We start from the raw sequence: 17890 nt of genomic DNA on the forward strand, positions 1-17890 counted from the left end.
AACGGCAGCAGGACATGTACATCACTCATAAGTGATCTACACCGGTAAAGACAGCCTCCTCCTGTGGGTCTCTCAGGTGGGCTTTAAACGCTCTTTCATAGGAGGTTATATGGCCACTTCGATGCGCTACGATGAGCCAGTCTCTCACTTCTCTGCTGTGAATCCCGCGCATTAAACCAAGTCGCGCGCATAGATAGATCCTGAGGAGCTCAAAATCGTTTCGAGTTTAACAACAACCCGTTGCCGCTTTGGACTCGTAACTCTAAGGATAATGAGTCTCTTCTGGTTTTTTTCCTTTAAAATTTTTCCTACTCTGTGTTGCGCCTCGCTGATGAACAAGGGGATGCTTGCAAGGTGGTCCTTCGTTTTTTAAAAATTCACATATTCTTTTTTATCTTCATTAAATTAATGATGAAATTATTTGGGCGCATTTCATTAGAAATTTATCGTGTGGAATCGCGTATCATTTGATATGTAATAAATGAAAAATATAACGCATGCACATAAATGAGGGCTTTTCGCTGGGCTCAACAATTATTTCATTAAATTATTCTTCGCTTCGTTACTTCGATGTCAAATAATTTATTTTTCTAGTTGAAAAAAATTGAGGGAAGAAAAATGATAATTTATTGAAAACTTTCTAAGGATTCTCGTGAAGAAGAAGAAAGTAAAAGATTTCATAATAAAATTTCATGGAATTTTTCTTCCCTCATAACTTTAAGAGTTTCTCCCTAAAAAAGTTCTCTCCGCCCCACCCATTCTTATCTTTCATAATGTGAAATATTTTTGATTTTTCGTGTGAAAAATCTTAGTGTTAGAATTGAAGTCATTTTATTTTCAACAAATAAAATCCCTCCTCGAACGTATCACCAATCAATGAATTACCATGGGGTAAATTTTGGGAATTCAATACGAAAAATTGAATGTACACTGGGTCCCTATACCTAGACGCCGAAAGATAGTGGAGGAAGGGGAATAGGCCATCTCAAATTGCGATGAAACCGAGCACCAGGACGAAGCGTTCGATGGGCTGCTTCTCGAATGACGACATGGGACCACCGATGACGATAGGGAACATTTTCGTCGTAGCCTCCCTCTCGAAGCCCACAATCACATAGTACGAAAAAGCGAGAGAATTTTTTAGAGAGAAACAATGATTATGTAATACAACAGGATTTATATAAATTTTATAAGTTTATTTGCACTCTGTAATTTCACAGAGGAAAAATATCGCCTACATCTCAGTCTCAAGTACTTACGCACCGACAATAGTATTATAAATATTTTACATAGATAATATATAAAATAAATTCAGGAGGAGTTCCTTCAAAAAATACGCATATGTGTTTTACATATTCTTAATAAATTTAAAAAATATATGGAATCGGTGGAAATGATATTTTTAGTATAAACTTTCCCGTTAGCCAGTACAAAATAAAGTGTTTTCTTTCGACAATTAAAATCTCAATAATTTTGCTTACGCATTTGTTTTTCTATACAGAAAACTTATGACCTAATCTAATATTTTATGATACAAAAATTTACAAACTCCAGCAGCAAGAAACTGTTCTTTACAATTTTTAATTCTTAAAATAACTTTCATTTTCCCAACTTCCCCAAATATTTCCAAAAAACTTCAACTCTTGATCGTGCTTCTTTTGCGGTTCTAAAAATTCTAAACCAACAATTTCTCACTGTCCTAACTCAGTCTCTCCGATAAACATAACAATTTTATACACAAATTCCCGTCAATTTACTAAAAATCACGAGAACGACAATGAAATAAATCACTGCAGTAAATCGTACAAGGCAGTGATGTAAGACTGTGCCATCTGCAGTGTCTCATATTTAGACAGTTGTCTGTCATTTCCAAGAGACGGTAGATAAGCCCTGAGTCTGTCAAAGGCTTTATTAAGATTTTGCATACGCCTCCGTTCCCGAGCATTGGCAGCGAGTCTTCGTTTTCTGACAACAGTTGAACTCACGTACTTTCCCCGCCTCCTGGTGGCTTCATCAACATCACTGGCACCATCGCTCTCCAGATCGATGTCCATTCGCTCCTCGAATGAGCTCGATGTGCTGACAACGCTCCGCCTGGACGACAATTTCTCCTCCCCAGTATTGTCCTCTTCATCATCATCAACACCAGTCACTTGAACATGAACCTGAAGGACATTCCTCTGACTATCCTCATCGGAGTTTCGTCGATCCCTTCGTCTTTTTCCTTGCGGCTGGATCATCTCCTTTTGATGACCAGAACGATCCAGATCCGAGGACGCTGAGAGGGTTGTCGAGGGTGAGACCGAGCGAAGACTCGCTGGGGGACTTGGGGTATTCCAGCCATCGCTGTTGTTGTCATACATCATGTGGGGTTGAACTGTCAGTACAGATGACACCGGTGGCAGGTGAACACTCTTCTCCTTGATGAAGGTATACTCTGGCAGCTCCATATACGTCGGGGTTATGTGTTGATCCTCTTGAGTAGGAAACATGTAACTGTACCGGAACATCTCCTGGAACTCCATTTCCCGAAGACTTTGCACACACGAATAAAAATCAACTTCACAAGCACTTGAGTTTTCCTCTCTTCCCTCACAAAGTTTTTAAACAATTGTCTCTTGTTTTTAATTTCCCACGACTTTTTCCAAGTGACGAGGGGAGGAAATTTTTGAAAAAATTTTTCGACTCCTCGGGGTTAAATGCTCGCTCAAAACTCGAGGTGGTTCTGAGGTGGGAAGACCGGAGAACCGGGGATTTATGCTCTCGGGGAGCGAGGCACCCTCGAGCAGCACGTGCCGAACTACCAATGGGCTTTCAGAGTATTTCCCCCACTGGTTTTTGTGGAGATACGTTGGGGCCGCCCAAGTGAGGATCTCTAACAGGTGGCAGGGAACACGGCGCCTCTACCTGTATGTGCGGTGTGTCATACACTCGTGGTGATACGGTTTTCACGAGGGATACGATCTATTGGGCATTTATTGCCGGGGGATAATTGCAAATTACTTCTTGTCGACGATAAGGAGAGAATTAGTTTGTTAAAATAATGGGATTCGTAGTCATCTTAAATTGGGTGAGAGTTTCGAAAGATTTCAAAAATTTATGTCACTTTACTTCTAAAGGTTCATAATCACTCAAAATTATAATTAATTCATTGTAAAATCATGGTATCGTGTCGTAAAATATATGACAGTAAAAGCCTGTCACTCTCCATTTAGTGTTTATAACAAGAAAATTGAGGATTCAACTACCAACGAATTTCTATAACTCCAATAGTCAATTTCATGGCCAATAATTTAGTATGTATTCAACATTTAGAGATTTACATTGTCAGAGACTCCGGGACAAACCGCAAATTCCATTATTATTTCCCCAGGTCATTCCCTATTTCGTTTACGTTCCGCTATCTCTGTTATTTTCCCCCTCCCTTTTATTCTCACTAGTTCTCCTCTCATTATCGCTATTGTTCGGCACGTCGAGTCATCCCGAGGCGGCAAGAAAAATCAGTAGCCTGTCCCTCCTTTTCGTTTTTACGTGTCTATTTTTCAAAAAAGCAAATTTTTTTTCCATATCGGCACGCGTATCCCTCGAACCTAATGATTCCGAGAAACTTGTAAATGATTCTGAAGATTGAATGCACGTGTAGAGATGGTCCACACCAATTTTTGGAAAAAAAAAAATGGGGACTGGATGAAAAATTAGCAAAATACTGAATGGAGAGAAATATTTAATGGAATGGACTGGAGTTGCTGAGCACAGACGTTTCAAAAATGAATCGCAATTTGAAAAGATTTTCCAAGACAAATGTTGAGAAGAAAAAAAAAAGAAGTGGTAGAGATGATAAAAGCAAGATGCTATCGCTTAATATGTTTCTCCTCCTTCCCAAAAAGAAAATAAAAAGGGTGCAAATACCTCAGGGGCGTAAGGTCCAGTTACATCTTTCCTCGCTCAATTAGCGAAAACAGGTAGGATAAAGTTTTGCGGTGAAGCGCTTAGGTGGTCTCCACCCCAAAAACTTGGCAACCCGATCTCTGCCCAATTTTTCCATCTCCCTCCCATCTCTGAAGCCCCCACCCTCCCCCACACCTCTGTCATTTCAGAGTGCACCTTAGCATCTTGTATTTCGCGATCAGAGGGCCGCCAACACCAAAAAATGTCCAGTCTAAGTAGCAGCCCCCAGTAATAATCCGTCGTGTACTTAAAGTCCCTCACCCCTTGGGGGATTCCAAACTCTTTATTTCATCTCTCGTATTTTCTTTCGAGTCTTTTTTCTTTCACTCAACTGGACACTATTTCATAATGAATAACGCGATAATTAACCCTTATACGTACCACCCCTCGATTAAATTCGGAAAATTAAAAAAATCCAAAGTCCATTTCACACATGAAGAAAAAAAAACCGACAAAATGAAAAGAAAATGAAAGGAGAAAATCCGAAATGACCAAAAAATTGGAAAAATTTGATTTAATACCCCTCTCGTTGAGGGCAGCCGCAGGGGTATGAATCAATCCCCTTTCAAAATAGTTCCAACCCACTTTCGATTTCGATGGAACAACAGGCCATTCCGTGTTGTCCAACATCCCAGCCAAAATGATAATAACGAATTACTTTCATCTATCAAGATCTCGTTCGGCTCGGGGGTGAAACCTAGTAATTAGGCGAGTGGATTTTTATCCAAATGCTTCGCGGGAGTTTTTCAAAATCCCCTGAAGAATATTAGGGAAACGTTTGGGGATCGGTAGAACGAATGAAAGTTGGAACGACTCTTTGCGAATGAAGGGGTGGGGGGAGAGGAAAAAAAAATAAGAGGAGTGGAGCGGAGAGTGATCTGTTCTTCGAGGGCGGTCGAGAGATTTCGGGACTCTCGGGTGGGCGTGAGACGAGTAATTAAATACAAAGTGAACTCATTTGGTGGAGCTCGGTGGCAAATAACACGTTTTTCCACGGGGTAATATTCCTCCACAACTAGGGAATTATTTATGAGCGAACTGGCGGCGCGGGAAGATAGAGCCACCCCTGAGCTGGTCACTGTATTTATTGAGATATTCGGTGATTGATGGTCGATCAATCGATTCAGATTCTTTTGTTTTTTTTTTCCAGGGATTTTCGGGGGATTTTAGGTCACTTCTCAGCGTCATTATGCAATCATTGACCGGGGGTTTTGGGTAGACCTTATTCGAAATTGAGGCGATGGAGATGTTGAATCGCGGGATTAATGGTTTTAAAATCGAGACTACAGATCGGAGGAATTTTTCCATTTTGTGAGAATTTTTGTGAGAGGAAATGAGATGGATAAGTTTTTACTAAACATTTCTATGTGTTAAGTCGAAAATATTGAATTGTGCATGCAGTTGATATGTTAAATTATGATTGAGGATAGATCGATAAGATTTTCGTGGTGGTGATGGCCTCGGGGTACTTTTTAACGCACGAAATAATGATGAAAAAAAGAAGAGGGGAATCACGAGAGGCTTCGACGAATTTTCTCGGAACTCGATCATCGAATTATCCAGTCTCGCTACCACATTGAGAATTATTTGGGGAGTGGGACGTCGGCTAGTCAAGGTCAGGGGGGAGGAATTTTGACTATTTCACGGTGTAATTTTTGAATTATCTATTTCTGCTAATCTAACGTAATTTTAATAATTTTTTTGTCCCAGAAAACAATTTTTTTTCGCTGTAAGAAAAAAAATAAAAATTTTTTTCCCTGAACGGTGATCATTAATACAATTTATTAATTAAATAAATGAAAGGAGGCAGCTGACTCTTTCCTTTCATTAGTATAAATCATGGACCGATCAATCAAGAAAAGGGGGCAGAGAAATGACAAAAAAAAATATAGAAAAAATGACGGAAATGGAAAGGGCTAAAAGGACATGAGAGTCCATCGAGGGATACGATAAAAGTTGATTAATAAAAACGGTTACAAAAAATATGAACCCTTTAAATTCACTTCACATATGAAAATCACTGTTTAATATTCAATACTAAAATTGAATACAGTATTACGATATGATTGTCCATGGGACTCGCGTATATGCTAAATTTAATGGTGAAATCATCTTGTGTGGTCCATATTATTTGCGTTATGAGCCATCATTTTCGAGGATGCGTAATAGATTTCACTGATCCCTTCGAATTTGCAATACTGATATCACAATTTGCACGGCAGAAAAAAACGAGGCAAAAAATATTCGACTGCATAGGAAATTTGCAGTCACATTTTGAAAAATTATTTCCAATTCCCCTCTCCCTCCCCCATCGTCGGTTCCTATTTGTGATTACATTGTGTCCTACTATACTTGTGTATACTTTGAAATTACAAAAACGTAAAATGGCCAATGGTGAGAGGAGTGAATTGGATAATGCGTGTCAAACGATGTGTTTGGGATTCGGTGCATCGTTTTCGTGGTACTGAATTAGCATAATAGACCCTCCAATGGTCTATCCCCCCCTCCCCAAACCACCCTTGATTCAGAAGGCCTGTTTGGCTACCAGGATCAATTGTTTTTCATGGTAAAATATCGCCTCGAGCCCCAGCACGCAATTAATCAATAGCCAAAGCAGTGGAGCATGAATAAGTCAATGATTTGAAACATGTGAGAAAATTGGCGAAGACAAGTCGTAAAATTACGAGTTACTGGTACCGCAATTTTTCTCCTCAATTTTATGACTGTAATTACAGTATCTAAAGCCAATATTGAAAATTGAATTTTATCGAGACGGAAAAAAATTTAACACTCAAAATTTTTGAAACTCTTCAATGAACCATCGCGTGTTCTAAGTCGCGATCAAGGGAAAACAATAATCGTTGGTGAATCTTGAGCAGAGGGAGGGAATTTGTAACCTTAGGGGAAGGTAAAAGTAGAAAAGGAGAAAGGGAGCACGCGCCAGCCACACGACCCAAGACTTTTACGTATATACACCTGGGACAGTTGGCTAGCGAGGAATATATGTTGGGAACAACCAAAAATAATTCCCTCTCTCTCTCACACAGCCTCAACACTCCATACAACACCTACATTTTGCCTTTCATTTCACTCTTTCCGATCTATTCCCCTTTGGAGAAAAAAAAAAACACTTCTCCCTTCTCCGATTTCCTCAAAATCCCACGTGCCACCATTTTCTCATTTTCTAGGTAGCAAGTATCTCAGTGCAATGAGACGACAAGGGTTTTTTTTATAACACGTGTTTTTTCTATCGGCCATAAGAGTTCCCAAATATTTTTTAGTTGAGGCTACAAACATAGGGAGTATTTCTTCTTGATATTTCGTTTTGGTGTAATGCTCAATCACTTCAATAAAAGCTTAAGAAAGTGTGACGGGTGGAGGGGAGGGACGCGTGCCAGGACGTCTCTCTATATCTTGAGAAGGTAATTCACCCTCTTTACCACCCTCAAGACGCTCAAAGTGCGTTTGAGCCCACCTGATTTTTTTTTTCATCGCTTTTTTTGACAGTAGTTTGTCAGTAGATTAAAGCCACAGCCAGCCCTGCTCGCCGTATGCTACCCATATGGCTCAAATACTTGGTTTGAAAATCAACAGTGAAATGGACAAAAGGAAGGAGTCAGTTCCTCTTTTTATTTTCCAACACTTCAACTTGCAACTAAAATGAAAATTCATTGACAAACGTGAAAATTCAAAATTTCCTTGAGAATGAATTCCCAACCATCACCAGCCACCCTTACCCCCAGCATTACTACAATATCTCCAGAAAATTTCTCTCCATGAATAATTTTTCCCAGACTTTCCTCTCCCCCCTCGTCCCCCAAAACTATCTGCCCGGGTCAGTCGAGTGGAGTTTGAAAAAAAAAATCGCTGAAAAAGAGCTAATATTGGGACCCTCTTAGTGATTTATAGCGCAAGCAACCAATTACAACGCGATCCGGATCACACTGAGGATAAAAACCCCTCTCCCATCATCCCCCGGAGACCGTGAACTACATGGCGATAGGCCACACTCGCACAAAAAAAAAATATTAAGGATATTCGGCACGTAGGTAAGAATTAAGGGTGTATGGTATATATTAATGCGTCGGAGTATGAGAAAACCAACATTGAGTGACGGGTGATGGGTGGCAACGGATGTAGGCGGCCCCGTGATATACAAGTTTGGTATATGTATTGTACCTACCGACTAAAAACCCCACCAGTTTGCCCGATTAAGCCACTATCGACTTTCATCTTCGAATTTCGATAGGCCCTCGGGGCCCTTCCAATGCCTTCTCACTGTCTCACTCAGATCCACTGGATTTTTTATTTTTTAATATATATATATACATATATATGTTTACTTTTAAAGCATCCTTCACCCGTAAAACTTTATTACAAAAGAGGGGGCCCCCTTAACATCCACAAGACGCATCTCTCTTTTTGAATTAGCGGGCGGAAGCAGCAAGAAGCTATTTTTTATAATTTCGTAAATGTATACATTGTATACATATTTTTTATATGAGTGAAGGGGAGAATTATTCGAGTGGTGGCTATTGTGATGTTGTAATACAGGAAATTGATATTTCAACGTTGAAAAATTGACTATAATTTTGATGGAATATTTTTGAAATTTATCGATGATCGTGGGGGGAATTAACGGGTATATTCCGTTAATATCAATTATCAAAACGAACGGTTAATTCATTATTTATCGAATCATCATTGTTTTTCGGATGGAATAAAATCAAAAAACATGTATTTATGATTTTAGAAAAATTTTCAAAACTCCCGCAAAGAAAATCGAACTTTTTGTAAGCGTTCCCCTATTAGTTGTCCCATTTGTCCTCTATTACTGTCAAAGATCTTCAGGGAGGAGCGATACATCAATCCTCTTTATTTTAAAAATCATCAAAACATGACAAAAACTGAGGAAGGATTACAAGATAACACGGGGTACGGGGTTGTCGAACACGATACGTTTACACGAAGAGATCGTATCCCGATCGTATAAAGAAAGGAAGTTTCTGAGGGTTACCAAGGCCCAAGATCCAGATCGTCCTCCAAGAAACTAAGCCGAGAATTGAGGTGAAACAAACCATCGGTTAGAACCCGTACAGTATTGATTGATGAGAGATTTCGATAGAAGGCTGTTAAAATAGGTGCTAAGTCCGTAAAGACCTAGTTTATTGTCACCACATTTAGCTGTTTTCCTTATTTTTTTTTTCTTTCCAAAAGTGAACGATCAAGATTACACTGAGAGAAAATTGATGCAGGAAAAAATGGGCTAGAATATTTCCAACGTTCACTTTTTCAATCACCTTTATCACTTTCTATCTCTCGAAATTACTGAATATGCATGGTCAACAGATACACAGAGATAAATCGAGCAACAAATAGTTGGAATATATTGAAGTTAGTCAATGGATCACTCCTGTTTCCCTGAAATTTTTTAATCCCTGTGGGATATTGATTTAAAGGATAAGAATCGATAGTCTGATGCCTTGGCAAGCTTACAGGTGTCAAAGAAATTCCAAAATATCCTCCGTAGGTCGTAGGATACTTGACACCAACTTGATCCAAATTTCACCGGGTGGTCCTGACGAGTTACCGACTATGTCAAACTATACAGCCCGTTCAAATGTCCTTACGGACGATTTATAAAAAAATTCATTAACATTGTCGTTGTTAGCAATGTAAATAGCTTTCCCTTAAAAATTTTTCAAATAATTTTCTGGCAATTTCTTTCCCTCTAACCCATATTGCCTAACCATAACTCATTTCTATTATTTCCCAAGAACGAGGACAAATGATCTTCCTCTCCTCCGTCACCAAGTTTGTGGTGTTTCTGGAGCGACAAAATCGAAGAAATTTCTACAGCCCATTCCATCCCATACCAATACTGTAAACCACCCGGCAACTACCACCAGCGTTGTTCTCAATTTCTGTCAATCACTAGTTTTTAGAAGCTAATAGCAAAGTTGTTAAGCCATCTTCCCCAGTATCCTAATAATTAGAGAGAAGCAAACGAGTTTCCAAGATCTCTACCAAAAATCACCGAACAAATTGACCCGTTTGTGACTCCTGACCTCGTGTTTTAATGCCCCTGCTCCCTGTCATGACGGCAAAATAACCGACAAAGGGCGCAGAATCTTCCGGACAGCATTGCCTCATAAATAATAACCGAGAGACTACTACCAACGGCTTGTGCCATCTTCACCACTCTATCGACTTATTGCAACCACGTGCCAACAATCCACTCACGGATACCTGGGGCACAATGGCATGGGTATGAAAAGTTATTTTCAGAAGACGGGGTTTGAAGGCGCCAAAATTAAAGACATTCAAATGCCTGGAGTCGCAGAGAAATTTAAAAAAATCCTTAAAAATTCTTAAAAATGAGAAAAAAATTTTTTTCCCTAGATTTTTAATGTTCGAGAACATTTCCTCGACCAAATAAAAATTTTAATTTTTCAATGGGTATCTTATTGTCTCCCCAAATATTAAAAGTACTTCCTACGCAAAAATTACTCATAAAGAATAATGTGAAATGCACTATTAAAAATTATTATCTAAATTGTCCCAACTGCGCGTTCCGTCTCATGAAATAAATAAATCGTTCTATCACTGAGTGGTAATGATACTATGGTATTTTTCCCAACAAGCACTCACACATTCCGTGATATCCACACGTTCATGTATGTACAGAAATGGTGATTGTTCATGTAATTCACTGGATACTGCGTTAGAAATGAAGAAGCATAACACGACGGTTTCGGTTGTTAGGTCATTTGTATAATCGTACCTCTTGATGCCTGTAGAATTTTAGTCCCGTATAGGTCATTTTGTACCTCAGCGTTGAGCATCTGGGATATATCCTCTCCCAGGGGCAGGTGCCTTTCAATGTGCGGGGAAATGTTTTGAAGCTGTTTTATCGCTCGCGCCAACTCTTAGTCGTGTTATACGGCTTCCTGTCCCATCTGGACCCTGAGACCCCTTCCGAAATGAGGGAGGGTTATTGTCTTGGAGGGAGAATACTACGCATGATTTTTCAGAGATAGAACTCCATTAATTCCTCCGAATCAATTTCATTTGCCATGAAATGTCCATTAAACAATATGTTTTAACCCCATTTTAGGGGATTAAAAATTATTTTGGGCAGAAAAATCCATTCAAGCCATTCAACTCTGAATAATTTTTGACCATCGGTAGAATGGTCAGGAGCTTTCAACATATTACTTCAAATTGAGTGCTGGACAAAGTCCAATGATATGTGAATAAAAAAAAAAGGCAGCACGTGTTGGTGGAATAGGTGAGATAAAATTTACGTAGTTCCCCGAGCCGTCGGCCAATGGAACAGACATATATTGAGGAAGAGGCGGGTTACTTCATTACAAACTTGGCATTTGTGGATGTATTTTTCAACCACAAATCAAATGTGTATGTGTCACTATGAGAAACGGGTTATAGCTGTCATATTAATCACCCCTGAGAACGCTTGAAACAACATACCAGTCATCATTACGAATAAATTCACAATTGTATTGCACTTAAACATTCCATTCTAATCTTCATAAAATAATTTTAATTTCAAACCCGCAAAATGAATTTAATAGTCGTATTATTTGTATTTTATTTCTACTGCTTTCAATGCTCGTAATTGTGTCTGTGAGGGTGGAGGGGTGCAATGGAAAATGTGAATGGGGTTGGGGAGAAGGGAGAGATGAGAGAAAGGAGCGGAAAAATGAGTCGAAAGAATTGTTGGGCCACCCACGGCCAGTGATGGCAGCATTAATCATCATTCGGCTGGACCATTGGAACATCTCTATTTGGTTGACCGCTCTCTACGCGTCAACGCCCATTCTGTCTGTTCTCATAAATACCAAAGACCCACTCATGCTCCCCTTTCTTTCTTCTACATATAACCTATCGTAGGCGGTGAAAATTCGTCCATGTGAATGAGATGCCTCGATTCTATCGAAAATTGACTATAAACAGTTGGATATACATTTCTCCAATTTTCCAATGATCCTTTGGAATTATCTTGCAACACCCATTTTTTGGGTTAATGTTTTGGAATCTAACTTTCACTCTCTACCTGGGGAGTTTTTTATTGCGATTGACGCTGACTCAAAATGGGGGGTCGAATGATTTTTTATTTATTTTTTGACAATTGAAATGGAAACCCTTGTGGAAATATTATATAAAATAGATTTGGTAGACGCTTTAATGACATGTAATTGACTTCATCTTGTCCTCATTTTTTCGTTTTTTTTTCTCATCTCCGTTCTCATTATGTTTATTAAGTGGAATATTCTCATTGTAACTCTCATGTGAAAATTTCAATTACCGTCTAAAATTAAACTCGAAAAATCCCCAAACGCTTCATAAACTCCCCAATTCTTCTATCAACTCGACTTGATTATCTCCATTTAGACGGTGAATGGTGTCGACATGTCGAAAAAAAAAAAATGAAACACCGGGTGAAATTTGCAGAAGTGAAGGAGAGGAGTATTATCCCATCATCATTTTGAGATGACGAGTAAATCCGAAAAGTTCGTGACCACGAGACCTCTGTAAAAGCCCCCCACCTGACACGTCCGCCCACGCCAAAATCCCAGCGAGTCTTGTTATCCATTGGCCTGACATACACACCATTCGGAGGTGTTATAATACTATTGACCTTTGACTTAATTTTTCGAGCTTTAAATCCTTCATTCTTTCACCCCAAAATTTTTTAAATTATACTCCAGCTCAGCATTTAAATTATTAAAATCTATCGCGTCAACGTCAAACCCCAAAACTTGAAATAATTTTAAATAATTTGAAATAACATTTTTTTCAATAAATAATTGGAATGACCAGGAAATTGAAATATATAGAGCCGAAAGCACCAGAGAATTTTATCTTCCGATATTCAAACGAAATAATTTCAGCCAGAGAATTGACGGAACCGCGATGACCACGACTATATAGACAATATTAGCTATGATTTATTTTATGTTGTGCGAACATCGTAGCCTCAGGTTTCTCAATTTATACGAAATCTAATCTAATAAAGCAATTAAGTTAATACGATAATCTAGGTATAAATATGAAAGTGCTTTTTTAGCGGAAAGAGGAGATGATCCCGTCATTATGGTCCCCTTTAATTATGTGGTTCAACAATGGATTCGATCGGTCCTTGCCCGTAAAGTTGTTTGATCAGCCAATTCGTCCAGCGCTAAATCTTAATGAGAATATAGTACAGCCCTCATCCAAAAACTCTATTATCATTTTTTTTTATTCAATCATTTATTTAAACTTTTCGCTGTTTACCGGTCTTAATCCCGTCGCGGTATAATATTTCGCGCAATATTATGAGAAATTTAATTTTAAAAAAGTTATTGATTATTGATACTTAATAATCTTTAGCTCATTATTCAGTAAATAATTTCAAATGTCATGGGAGAATTCTTCGATTATAAATATAATCGTCAATTCAATGAATATTCAATTTTAATTAAACATTCTCATCCAGTGGATAAAAAAAAATTTAAGGCGATTCAAAATTGATGATTGAACTGATGTCTGCTTAATAATTTGATTGTTAACCTCGTGACCTTGTGACTTGGGCGGATTCGCATTTTTTTTCTTTTTGCACGCTTCTCTAATTTCTTCTATTCCACTATATATATTTTTTTCGAAATTTCAACTTCGAAGAACTGAAGATGAGATCTAAATTATTTCTAAGCGGAAGTCGTTGGTAGTGGATTAATTGCCTCCAGTATCGTCGGTATATTATTGCATAAATATTATTGTACAGGGGTAAGTGGATATTTTTACGGGTTGAAATTAATTTTGAAAATGTTTTGAAAAGCTCATGAACCCCAATTTCCCAGTGGATTTTACGAACCCACTCAATGCATACTCGAGGAGGCTTGTGACACTGTGTAAATATTACGGACACGTGTCAGAGATTAATTGCGAGCTTTCATTTGTAGGCTCACGCAAAGGTAAATCAAAAAATTCCTCATGGTTGAAATAATTTGATGTAAATCAATTCGGAAACGGTACGCATTGCTTTTAAGCAACTTAACGCCATGTTTATCATAAATTAATTACTGTTTGTAATGTCAAATATATAACTGTTGCTAATACTACTACTACTGCTACTACTACGAACCATAGTGAACATTACAATAAAGTTGAAAAGTAGTGTAATGTAATGTTGCATATGATAAAATAAAAATTACAACAACAGTAATAATATAAATTCCTACCTTTGACTGCAACAACAGCTGACGAAAAAAGGACGAATTATGCGGCATCACTCCTGTGTTTATCCAACTCCACACACCTGCAACATTGTTATCGTAAATTAATCAAATTTCCGGGCATGTCAAAAAAAATGGTGAATAAAAATTATTATTGAAATGATGTATCAGAATTCGAAACTCAATTCTAATACCAATGCAAAGCCATAACACTTGAACCCAGTTGGGTATGGATGAGGAGGGCGGGGAGGGGGTGAGAGTGTTCAGATCAATTTTTGCTTCCTCTCATTCAACTATAGCGTATATTTAGCATATCCAGCCAAGACTGACAGCGTGTTATTTCACCAACAAATAATACGCAAGAAAAAAAGGGGGGAAATAAAAGAGTGGGGGTGCGCATTGTGGTGAGATGTTGGAGGGAAAAAAAAATCATATAAAAAGAAGAGAAGACGGATCTCGGCCATGATGTAGGCCGTGTGCCAGAGGAGAGGTCCACTTCAAGAGCTCGAGGGGGCTTACCCCTTAAATGCTTTTAAATACGTGCGAAGAATGCACGGAACCCCGGGCCAAAGTGGCGGGGAGGAGGGAGGGGCGGGGGGGGGGATGAATAAGGACAGGGTATACCTGTTAAATTACAATGAGTTACCGACGGTTCCATTCAATCCAGAATTCACCTCCAATTAAATTTTGAATTGAAGAGAAAAGTAAATCAGCAATTGAAAAAATTATTTGAAGAATAGTATTAAAATTTTTATTGAAAACGGTATCAATCAATTGATTAGGAAACTTGGAAAATTTTTATTGTAATAATTAATGATGACGGGATTTTTGTTGTTTTATTCATACTCCTCACCCCCTCGGTCACTAATAAAATTTTCATCGAATCCTTTAAGCCTCCCCCTCCCTCAAAACAAGGATATTTACACTGGCACCGGAGTACCGATCTCGAGTGTCATTCAAATTATTCATTACAAGTGGCACTCGGGCTGAACAGAATAGCTGAGACAATATAGGGGACTTCAGTGTGTGTACACACAGGCTGAATCAAATCTGTGAACGATTGGAGGGTACTTCAGGGATAGTTTGCCGATTAGTGAAGTGTCGTGAGGATTAATCAGGTCCTTTGGGATTTTGTTTATTTTCTTTTTTTTTTTGAGCGACGTACTTGAGATGACTAACTCTCCCATAGAAATAAAGGGCCCCGTAATTTTTAGACTAGACATTCTTTCAAATTTTAACCAATAAAAAATATTGGAAAAAACTTTGTTGAAATAAACAAATTGTCCTGAATTATTATTAACAAAAGTACATAGAAATGGTAAATATTTGACGAATCGATCCTCAGTTGAAAGCAACCCCTATTCTATTATTGAGAAATAAATGTCTACAAAAAAAAACCCAACAATTGAGTTAATGAATCTTCTGACTGATTTGGCGTAACAATCGGACGAGAGGATTCAAAGTTTGTCGGCTTTACTGTCTCTATTAAAAATTTGCATTTCAGAAAAAAATCATCTCGATGATAAAAGTGAAGAGGATCAGATTACTATTAACTCTATTTAGCTGTCACATCCCCCTTGAGAGCTTCAACACCTGTGCAGAGGCAGTCTCATAACTTGTCAACATATTTCGTTATTAAGAGACAATTTAACCAGGCGGATTAGCATATGTTTGGCCGAGAGAATTCGTTCTCCCCTAGTCTAACCGTCTCCAAAGTCGTGTAAAAAAAAAATACCTGATTACAGCTGATGAGAAGCCGAAAAAAAAAGGTGAGTCGACTTTTTGAAAAGCGTTAATTCGGCGTTTTGTTTTAACACCCGAGGGACCTTAAAAAATCACTGAAACCGTGACTGTGACCTACTCCTCTGGGTGGGATTATAACCATTGACGTTGAGAGACTGTCCAGGGGATACTTAAAGATTTTCGCTTCACAAATTGCCGGAGAAGGAAAATACTCAAAATTAGAGGATTTTTTTTTTGAATCATTAGTGAGGACAGAAGGTTTCCTACGATTAGGTCCGTCGACGATAATATTTTTCTAATGATTCAAATAATAAGGTTGAGTTTTACACGAACAAACGTATTTTTTTTTTTAATTAGAAAAAAGGAAAAATTATAAATTTTCACCAAATTCTTGAAGACTATAAAGATCAATGAATCAATAATTATAATATGTGGAGAATGAGCCGCACCTATTGCCTAATTTTCTGTAAAATACCTCATTCCTGTCATCTCTAGTTACCGATATACAAAACCGAGAGCATCAAGAGTAGGGAATTTACCCCGAGTGCGAAAGAGCCGAGAAATAAAATTCAGCAGACACGGTACCCTTAGATTCACGAATGAACGAGAGTGAGGGAGTGAGAAAGAGAGACGTAAAAGCGGCAACACGAGATATCCCATGAAAGTTTTAAACTGCATCTTTCGCATCGTCTTCACATGCTTCCCACGGAGTCGCATCGTTTCACCTCTTTGCCCTCTCACTCTCTCTCTCTGGTCCAAAGGCATTTCTCCCATCCTCCCAAGACTCTGTCCGTCTCCACCCTCTTTTACCTCGTTCACTCCTACAGAGCCCCTTTTTCATTGACTTTTTGGGTGGCTATCGGGTGAGAAAAATCCCTGAGACTTTCTCACCTTTCCCATATACTTCAGACTGACAAATATCGTGGGTGGGGATTTTCGGTAATTAAAATTCAGTTTTTTTCATCTCGATTTTTCAATCTCTGATGCGTTACGGAAGTTCACTGACGGGAGCCATTCGTCAATTTGTAAAGACGTGCAATAGAATTCCACATTTATTTTTTTAATTTCAAGTAAAATAATTTTCAGCCCCCGAAAAAATGACGATTAAACAAAAATCCTCCTTAATGGTCCGGAAATACTTTTAAACTTCTGATTTCATTCGAAATATTTCAAGTTCTTTTTCACGTGGGAAACGGAAATATCCTCAGACAAATCGATTTATCATGGGTCAATTGTCGAACCAGTGAGAGAAAGAAAAGTGAAAATTCAGGAAACTGTGTAATTTGCCAGATAAATTTAGGGGTATAATTGAAAAATGAATTACACAGGCCACAGGTCTGTTTTGTTTTATGGACGGAAGTCACAAAGATGCTGCAGGAAGTCATTTCATAAATAGCAATTTAATAGGCTCCTAGGCGGACAAACCCCAACATTCCACCGGATTTTCTATTTCGAGTGAAAGGGAGTCCTTTGAAAATTCGGAAAGGTATCTTTGATCATTGGGCACAATTTTCCTCCACTTTTCTGCGTCTCGTCACAGTCGCCTCAGCGAGGAAAAAAAATTTTAAAAAACAATGAGGACCAATCTTTCAGATGAAATGCCGGTTTTTATGAAATAAAAAAAAAATGGGTATTGAATTGAAATGGAGACAATGGTACGGCACCCTCTGGCGCGACTAACGCTGCGGTGTGGAGGATTACAAAAAAAACGATTGTGCGGTCAATAAAGACTGAAAAGTGAGAATGACCGATTGAATATTAATTTACGAAAAATTGATGATATTCGGAAAATGGAAAGTGAGAAAAAAATTAATGATTTTGATTATCCATTCAGAACAATGCTGAAGAATTAATAAAAAGAATTCATTTATATTGTATTCTATGTTATTAAATTGAGTGAGATAGTTTTCAACGAAATTTCGAACAAATAAATGATTTACCAAAAGAAATGGCTACACGAGTTC

General features: G+C 38.2%; 1 protein-coding gene across 1 annotated transcript; it reads right to left on the minus strand.

Annotated features, from left to right (window-relative positions):
- Positions 1-1239: 1239 nt before the first annotated feature.
- On the minus strand, positions 1240-2733 carry LOC135168407 (twist-related protein 1). The gene has a single exon (XM_064132536.1). It carries the CDS (start codon positions 2523-2525, stop codon positions 1788-1790), a length of 738 nt encoding a protein of 245 aa, XP_063988606.1. The 5' UTR covers positions 2526-2733; the 3' UTR covers positions 1240-1787.
- Positions 2734-17890: the final 15157 nt, after the last annotated feature.

This window comes from Diachasmimorpha longicaudata, chromosome 13 (genome assembly GCF_034640455.1).
Source record: "Diachasmimorpha longicaudata isolate KC_UGA_2023 chromosome 13, iyDiaLong2, whole genome shotgun sequence".
In the NCBI taxonomy this organism is placed as follows: Eukaryota; Metazoa; Arthropoda; class Insecta; order Hymenoptera; family Braconidae; genus Diachasmimorpha; species Diachasmimorpha longicaudata.

Coding starts and splice junctions, on each gene's coding strand:
- LOC135168407 (XM_064132536.1), bottom strand. CDS start 2,525: ATGGAGTTCCAGGAGATGTTCCGGTACAGTTACATGTTTCCTACTCAA.